The sequence below is a fragment of the Aplysia californica genome, unplaced genomic scaffold, assembly GCF_000002075.1.
Source record: "Aplysia californica isolate F4 #8 unplaced genomic scaffold, AplCal3.0 scaffold00634, whole genome shotgun sequence".
NCBI classification, from domain to species: Eukaryota; Metazoa; Mollusca; class Gastropoda; order Aplysiida; family Aplysiidae; genus Aplysia; species Aplysia californica.
The window spans coordinates 209,585-219,089 of NW_004797904.1; the positions used below are offsets into that span (position 1 = coordinate 209,585).

Consider the following 9,505-nt stretch of genomic DNA (forward strand, 5'->3'; position numbering starts at 1 on the left):
CAGCTTGTAGATTACGTTCTAAGGCCTTTGAGACTTCTCCTTGTGAGTCTGAAAAAGTACTCATCTGTCTTTTGGACTGAGCATGTTCTTGACGCTCAGCGTCCCAGGATTTTCACGCCCAGCCCCCCCCCCCCCCCCCCCCCTGTTCGTTTAAGAGGATGACATCACTGCCGCGAACTCTTGTTCTGAAATATATCTCTTTGCTCAGGATTTGTTTGTCAGGAACCTTCATGTCTGTGTTGGGTGCGTCCTTGGAAGAACCTCTTTATAGTCGACAACATGATCTACTGTAGGCAGTCCTTTTTACAAACATAGTACAGTTTTGATTTTGTGTATTTTAAAGAAAACTTTTGATTTTCTTAGAGCTCGGCAATGAGAGTTTTTTCTCTTTTAAAAGTTAATATTTTCCTGTCCACTGGAAAGGTACTTCTCAATGGAGCCAAAGGTCTGTTTCTGTCTTACTTAGGTCCCTGGCACACGAGGCAATGTCCCACTTGTTTCACGGCTATGTGTATGCAAGTGGGGCAATTTTTGTTCACCTTTAGTCTCTCTTCACTGCCTAAGGACGTCATACTTCGCGGGCGTACGAGGAGTGGAAATTTTGTCTAAGATATGTAAGGTTTTAAGTGGGCTAAGAAATTAAGCTATTAACTCTACAGTCTCACTTTCTAATTGGTCACCAAAGCAAACCTAACCGATTTTATCAGTTTGATTCAGATCTTTGGCAAAGCTTACAGCGATATCAGAACGTAGAGAAAGTCAGACGTGTTAATGAGAACAAGACAGAGTCCGATCGATTAGGAGGTGGGAAGAAGGCGATGGAGATGGATTGGACATACTCTCAGGAAGCCAGGCAGGTGTATAACAAAGAAAGTGTTGGATTGAAATCCATAAGGTAAGAGATCACTGAGAAGGATACCTGAAACCTGAAGAAGAGTCACAGGGAATGGTGTACTAAAAGTAGGAAGACAAGAAATGTGAGGCACCGTGGTGGATTCAGGCTCTCGTCAATTTTTGGGCATATTGAGTTATTGGTATCATCTTCAAGCTTGTTCATTTGCCTTGCTTGCAATGAAAACTTACCCATCCTTCTTCAATAGAAGTGGAGATATTTTGGATTGAAGGAGGTGGGGGCCACCTGATTTAAGATGTAAAATTAGCGAGAAAATGGCTGCCAAAGCTTGGTAAATTCCAAAGCTGGAGAGTCCATGGAAACTGTAAATTTATATTTTTGTACCTTTAATCAACGTTTTCGGTGAAATTCTCAAAGGAATTTGTTTGTAAATGGACATAAAAGGTGTTGAGCAATTTAATAAAAATTGCTAAGCAGGGAGAAAACTGCTGTTTTCGTCGATTTCATTATTTTGACGAGAGCCTGATTCCACCACGCTGACTCACAAATACTATCAAGAGGCATGCCCAGGACAGGGAAAGTTGGAAAGCGTTCATGGCCTTCACTGTCGCACGCATTAGTCTTGAGTTTGACTCCCGTGTTATTAGGATTTTTATCCTCGAGTGCCTCGGTCTTCCTGCTGAGTCACGGCATTCTTTTCATCCCGGCGTAGCACTGAAGGGCAGGGTTGCAGCTTGTCTTTACAATGATTTAAATTGTGTCGTTGGAGACGTAATACCACTTTCATTTCTTCTTTTACCGCTCATGATTTAAGTAGCATTTTTAGTGTACAAAAAATCGGTGTGTGTTCATGTAAATTTATTATACAAATGTCAAGACTATAGTAATTGTTGTTCACTTGATCTGCTTTTCTTATACTGTATTTTTCTTTTTTTTTTGTTGTTGCAGTTGTTTTAAATCCAGAAAATAGGCCATAACCATTGCGCAAAAATTACCCATTGTTGTGATAACCGATTTCCTGGTCTGGTTTCCCATCCAAGTTAATCGTCTCTTGTCTACAGCTGTGGGTTGAATCACAGGAGAAATGAATGCGGTCGTTACACTAGTAATAGCGTCATCCTGCCAGTGAGCTCCGGTTTCACCTCGTATACCCCCTCCCCATTGGAGTATCAGTTCGGTTCTGTTATGTTTCTGGCGGCTTCAGTGCACATTATAAATAAACCCAATAACTAAAACCGATTGCCTGAATTGCTGGCATTTATGCCATTTGCTGTTTTCACTGAAGCATTTTGCAATTAAGGTAAAGTGTACATGCTTTATGTGATGAGGGCCAATGGCTTGGAAGACCAAATAAACTACCTGCCGGCCTTTCCTCTATATTCATAAACAGACACCAGACACTGTGTTTGTTCTTGACGGTCATCTCCGGGTTTGTCCGGTTTGTGCCACGATGGTAGCTTTTCTCCCTCCATGAAAAAAATCTGGCTAGCCTCGACGACCAAACTGATCCGAACCGAAACAAACCGGACCTGTATTACCTGTCCTGGACAACAACGTCATTGCCCTCCGGACAGGTCCGAAAGTGCTCTGTTCCCCCCAGCACCAAAGCCCACAAGGTATCCACACTGATTGTTCCGGTGGCTGTCTGATTATGGCGACGTTTGTCCTTTCCAGATAATCGTTTCTTTCTTCCTTCTCCCCTCTCTATCCCCATTTCCCATATCCTAATGATTGTGTGGTGTTGTGCTGTCTCCCTGTTTTCTTAATCCTGCAACTTTTTCTCCAGGATCTTCCATACTTCTCCTTTGTCAAATTTCACCTCACCATCAACCACGGCCCTGCCTACAAGCCTATCAGCCTCCTCATTGCCTTTCACATCTGAGTGCCCAGGACAGAATATCCATGTGATGGCTCTAAGTGATGGGTGTTGTATTGGGTTCCTCCATTCCCTCCGAAGAAGCCGAAAAAGAACCGGACCGATCTTGCTAATGGGCCCCGGGTATTAGACTACCTTTACACGTTGCTCGCCTTTAGGAAGAAACATGGATAGTGGCAGGCAAAATCGCATCACAAGGAGGCATTTTTTGCTGGTGTCAGGCTTAGAGTCAGAGACCTTCCAAATGGAAACATGACTTTTGTCTAGAGAGCATTATTGCAATATTTTGTCAAAAGAATGAGTTTTGACGTGTTACACAAAAATGGATGGGGTGCCACTGGCGTCTTCAGCTTCCAAGTTTGTGTTGACAAGCTCTGGGCCTCGCTAGAGAAGGGGGAAGTCACGATAATATTGTCTCGCTTTCAGATGAACAAACGGGGGTCTCTCATGGCCTTGCAGTTAAGGTATTCACCTCTCATTCCCGGGTTCGAATCCAGGTAGCGACAGAAAAAATTTCTTCTCTAAAATTGTCTCCTTTCACCTCCTTTCCTGCTCTCTAGCAATGTTCTGTTGTCCTCTTTCGTCTTCACTTTCTGCCCCCACCCCCTCACATACTTTGCCCCGTCCACTGGGCTCCTGACTCTTTCTGCAGCCTTTCTACTGCTACTCATTGGCCCCTTCTTACTGCTATCTATCAGCCACACTCCTGATCTTCTGGTTGGAAATATCTACACCTACGCGGTTATTGCGGAGTTATGTCTTTTTTAAATTTCAAAATGATTTTTATTTGTGTTTTACTGCATTCGCAATTGTTGAAGCTCATCTGATAGACAGATAGACGGATAGATAGATATATAGACGGATAGATAGATATATAGACAGATAGATAGATAGATAGATAGATAGATAGATAGATAGATAGATAGATAGATAGATAGAAAGATAGATAGATAGATAGATAGATAGATAGATAGATAGATAGATAGATACAAAGATAGATTGATAGACACAGCTCGCTTTCGACATGGTTTGATTCGTGCCTATAGAGGTGTGAAATCTTGTGCATTGATGTATAATCTTTTAAATAATACTCTGAAATCATTTTTAAGGGAGGTTCTTCAAGAAATTTCTATCTCTTTACATTATCAATACGAGCAATAGAATATTCAAAGTTTTGTGTTATCACTGTGTTCCAGAACATTAATGAGAAATGGTGAGAGATTTGAATGGGGGTGAGAACATAATTTGTGAGCTGTGCTGACAAAATGAGTTACTTCTCGCAATCCACAAATGAAGATATTGGCAAAAAAAATCAACACTAGGGTCAAATTTGTAGATTTTCTATTGATGCCATATTCTTTAAGTGTAATAATATGCCTGTTATTATTTCATACGTATGTATTTTTTTAAAACTTATAAGACAATAAGAGTGATATATCTATTTCCATAAGGCTCAAATCCAAGAAGTAACTCATTTTGTCAGCACGTTTCACATTTATTTACGACTGGGGGTTCCAATGAGGGCCATCCGCTCTATAACCCAGTATGTTGCCGACTGAACAAACAAAAATGATCCCAGAACAGCAGAAAGACACACACACAAACGTGTCCAAAACCAGTTCTTGAAGTAACGATTCGGCTACCTCAGATTTCAGGACATTGAAAAGATCGCAAATTTAAAAAAAATATGTTTCATTCAATTTCTTTGTTATTTCGTTAGATCATCATGCCTTTGCGTGTATCTTACGAACCCTTTTCTCTATTTAATCTGAGCATTTTGTCCAGGATGTCTTTGTACTTGGAGCTCATGTTGTAATACACGAAGATATTCACCGAAGAGTTCACCGCAGCCACCGACGTGAAAATGGCCCACGTAAGTAAGAACATATTTTGAAATCTACCAACGATGTTATACTCTGGCGTGATACTCTGAGCAATAAACGTAACTGCACTAGGCAGGAAGCAAGCTATGAATATAACTGCGATGATAAGAATCATCTTGACAACCTTTTTGTCTCTGTTTGAAAAAGATTCCTGCCCAGCCGTACTCGAAGTCGACTGCCGCCATTTTGACTTTCGCACAAGACTCTGAACGAGAATGGCACTGCTCACGATGACCGCAAAGAAAGAGGCGAACTGGGCGAAGGCATTAATCAAAATAGAAAATTTCTCTATAAATGTGCCGTTAGGAATGTAAACGAGCCCTATCTTCGTCGTATTTCTTTGAGCAAAAAACTTGGACCTCAGACGAACGGAATAGTAAACAGGTACGACACCTGCAATCATGGTGAAGTAAATGCAAATAATTACAACTATTGTGCGTCTTGGTGTTATAATTCTTTTCACTTTTAGAGGCAAAGCGATGCACAGGCACCTCTCAAACGTAATAAAAGCCGTGATCCAACTTGTGATGCGCGCGAAACAAACGTGAGGCCAACCTGCCGTAAGGTACACGATGTCTTGTGTGTCAAAGGGAAGATCGGCGTTGGCGAAGGAAGGGTTAAAACAGATACTCTCCCACAAAAGAGGAACGACAGCTCCCAAATCGGAAATGGCCAAGCTGAACAAAGCGATGTTGACTGTGTCTTTAAAACCTTGCTTGATGAAGACGATTATATTGATGGCGTTGAAAACGATGCCGAAGAAGCTGATGGTTCCCAAAGCAACAACAAAGAAAACGAGAATGAAGATCCTTAAGACGTCATCGTCCACCAGCCCGCCCTGTTGCAGTGCAAGTGACGTCACAGAGCTGTTGTCTTCAGGGCCCATTTCGCATTACTGGAAAAACGTTTTCCAGAATTCTTGTTTGGACTATCCCTGGAGCTGCCGTATATAAATAGAAAAAATGGCAATGCACACTGTTAATTACAGTTATAATTCAATTTGATGTAGATAGTCTATGTACACAGACCCAGACACACACACACAAAGACACGCACACACACACACACACACACACACACACACACACACACACACACACACACATACGCACACACACACACACATACACATACAAAAACACACCCATGCATGACATAAAATATCTACGTCTGTATACAATAATTCGCTATAATTTGTGTATACTGCTCCACCTTTCCTTTTCTTCTTGTCTTTTTCTCCCTCCTCCTCTTTCTCCTCTTTCTCCTCCTTCTCTTCCTCTTTCGTTTCCTTGTCTTCTTCCTTCTCCTATTCACACCCTCCTCCTCCTTATCATCCTCTTCCTCCCCCTCTTCCTCCTCCTCCTCCTCCTACTACTACTACTATTACAACTACAGACTACTGTAATGTACTACAACAACTACTACTACTACTACTACAACAACTACTACTACTACTACTACTACTACTACTACCACTACTACTACCACTACTACTACTACTACTACTACTACTACTACTACTACTACTACTACTACTACCTACTACTACTACTACCACCACTGCTATTATTACTACTATTACTTCTACTACAACCACGAGCACAAAAAAACTAACACAAGAAAATGATAGATCGTATGACAAATTTGAAAGTAAAATGCCGCTTCAAAACCTAACTTTCAGGGGCTATCTTACACAAGACAATAACAGTATACGAGAAATTAAAACATAGAGGCACCTCAAAACTTTCCGAGCAGCATCGCGGATAAAGAGATGAGTGAATAGTAGATGAGAACATCATACATAGTCTTGCTACCATCAGCTTCACATGAGTCAACTCTCACTTAGCAGTCAGCATATCTTTTAAATAAATAGACGTATTGAAAAGCGTAGCCTCCCGTGACACAGAAGCTTTAAAAAGAAACAAAGTCAATCTCATGTCTCAAAGGCAATGTACCCTGTTGGCCCACTTTTACTGTTATTTTATTACTAATTGTTACCTGAATGTTTACAAACTTCTTTCCCAAAAGCAATTTTAGAAATAGCCTTGACTTTAGTGCTAAATAACTTCTTTACCCGAAGCTGGTAATACAGAATTATCGTTCATACAGTGTGCAATTTCAGAAATTATCGTAACTTCAGTGCTTGTTCAATTTTGTACTTAAATCTCCCTGATATGTTTAAGTAACACACAATATAAGGTGGGGGTTTTTTAAAGGGGGGGGGGGAGGTAGGAGGGGGGGAGGGATGTGTATGCCTACTATAATAATTAGAATCTATCAAGTGCCTGATTTCAAATCTCAAGACTGCATAGGCAAATAAAATAGATGTACACCGAAGAAGTCTAAACATTACAGCTCTAGTTGAAATTGTTTGTAAATGTTTATCCCCCCAAAACTTACATTTAACAAGAAGAAGATTATAGCTATGAGTTGGAACATTACACACCATTATCAATAACGTAATACCGGAGTATAAATATATACTACAGTCGTATGTTAGAACCATTCATAAAATAATAATACCCCCCTCCCCACCCATTCTAAGCGATCGTTGCCGAGAAAATTAAACATTTATTATTATGTCGATTATCCGTTGACATTTGAATAAAGAGCGGGGCAATTCACAGTCCATCGATATCAATAAATTATTATTTCTCAAGCGGTCTGCATGATACAGACTTATTCGTGCGGTAAATCTGGAGTCACTAAATTGCCCAAGATTTAATTCCCCCCCTTTTGGTCTTGAATTCTCCATATTCTCCCTCGTGAGACAGAGTGAGTCAATACGCTTTGAATCAAGAAAGGTGTAAGATGTGTCTTGTCTTATTATGCGTTTACTGGTGTGATAGGGATATTTTTTTAAAGAACGGAATATTTGAATTTTGAATTTTTACACAACCTGAATAAATACATAATACATAAGAAATAACTCAACACTAAGCCTAAATATTTGTGAGGTGAATTCTAAAAGACAAAAGCTGTAAACAGTATTGCTCTTGGGAGTCAAAGCCTGTCTGCTGCAAATTTTAACCTCCAAAAGGTTTGTAACGTAGTCCTACGCATCGTACACACTGGTCCTTCGAGATTTTTTTGCCCTTATCTAGGAAGACAAAAGTCTCCATCTCAGCTACCTGAAGATCGGAGAATGAAGGAAGGAAGGAAAAGACTGACTAAGTGTGCACAACCTTTCCTGCAGGATCAGCTGGTTTTACGTCCTCAACATCCGATTTGAAATTCCCTCCCCCCACGACAGGTCAAGCACTTGGCCGTCACACGTAGGAGACCCCAGGTCGTGTGGAACTTCTCTTTTATCCACAATCCCGGCCTTGAATTTTTTCTTTTTTTTTTGTTTAGTCCCTTGTCCATTTCTGTGCGATTGACGCTATCTGATTAGTAGAAAGAGTGCATATTATGATAGTGTCCAATAATGTATTACGAATATAATTATTATAGCATGTAAGGGTTAAAGCTAGAGATCCAAGGAATATAGATGTATGTCAAGGATCTAAGAGCAAAGCTGATTTTTTTATATGATGGTGGTGGTGAGTGGTGACATGATCTGATGTCTGAGTAAATAATTAATTATTGAGGAGACGTGCGTTTACTCACTGTCAGCGGAGTTTTTGTTTCAATGTTACCGTTATCTAGGCCTTTCTACTGAGATGGTATATCGTTCTCAGCTCAGTTTTAATTTAGTTTTAGTATGGTTTTACGGCCCTCGAAACAGCATAACGTCATAATTATGAGCGCCAATGGGTGGATGTAAACAGAGAAGTCCAAACGGGGAACCAGGCTTACTCGTTCCTTTCTAGCTTCAACAGCACAAAGTCTGCTTCGAGTATCAAGGCACCCCAAAAATAACAGTTAACATGAGAGTGACAAACATAAAAAGGAACAGAGAAAAAAAAGACGATATTAAGGATGAGGAAAGAAAAAGCAGCAGTTTCTCAATGTTGTCCCGGCACAGTATGAGCATGCCATTTTTAAATCAACCCATTTACAATTATACTTTGCATAAGAACGTGGTAATATTATCCCCTTCAGGAATGACCTATAGACAACTTCAGTCATATTGGGGGGGGGGGGCCCAGGTTTGACGCTGGCAGGGGGGATCGAAGTCTGTCTTCTAATTGATAATCTACATTTAGTCGGTGAAGACGTAAAACATCTACATTGAAATGTAGAATGACAACTAATCATAAACGAAAGGAAATCGCAAAACCGTCTTCTTTTTGTTCGTCTTCCCTTGTTTGTTTGTTGTTTTTTTCTAAACAGACTCAAAATTGTGTTGAAAGGAGCGTAAAACAGCTACATTAAAAACGAAAGGGTTTCAGACCAGCGTGCGTGGTGTTGTGGTTTAATCGGGGAGAGACAGCAACCTGCGTGAAAAATCCAGATGTCCAACCAGCTGGTAACTGGCACGATCAGCAAATAAACCCTTTCATGGATCCTGGAGAGGAGGGAGGAGCAGCCTATGACACTGATGATATGTATTCTTCAACCATATAACTAAGAAGCCAGTAAGAGACCTCAGTGCTCTCTTGTCCTATCTCCATTTTTGATAACAGTTAAATAAGACAAAGAGTTAGCTGAAGAAGAAGTCACATTTTCACTGTTTAGAAAGAGATAGGACAAGAAAGAACTGAGGTGGCGAGTAGGAGATGTAGTTGAGGCGCTTCACGCACTTTTTGCATGATCACGCTCTTTGGGTGTTGGAAAAACGTCTCGTTTAGTGGACAGAGCGGTCCAACTGTGGCCGAGCTATGTCGGTAGGCGCATAAGAAAAGTGGGGGCTCTCGTGGCCCAGAGGTTAAGGTGTTGGCCTCTCATTCAAAGGTCCCGGGTTCGGTTCCAGGTGTAGCGACCGAAAAATTTTCTTCTCTAAAATGGTCT

At 40.8% G+C, this 9,505-nt stretch overlaps 1 protein-coding gene across 1 annotated transcript; it reads right to left on the reverse strand.

Moving 5' to 3' along the window:
* Positions 1-4,472: 4,472 nt before the first annotated feature.
* LOC101851830 lies at positions 4,473-5,498 on the reverse strand. The gene is made up of 2 exons (XM_035972267.1): positions 5,168-5,498; positions 4,473-5,005 (listed from the first exon to the last, which is right to left on the reverse strand). The coding sequence occupies exons 1-2, from the start codon at positions 5,496-5,498 to the stop codon at positions 4,473-4,475; spliced, it is 864 nt and encodes a 287-aa protein (XP_035828160.1).
* Positions 5,499-9,505: the final 4,007 nt, after the last annotated feature.

Coding starts and splice junctions, on each gene's coding strand:
- LOC101851830 (XM_035972267.1), bottom strand. CDS start 5,498: ATGGGCCCTGAAGACAACAGCTCTGTGACGTCACTTGCACTGCAACAG. Junction 5,006..5,167: donor CATCGTGTACCTTACGGCAG/GTTGGCCTCACG, acceptor CCATGATTGCAG/GTGTCGTACCTGTTTACTAT.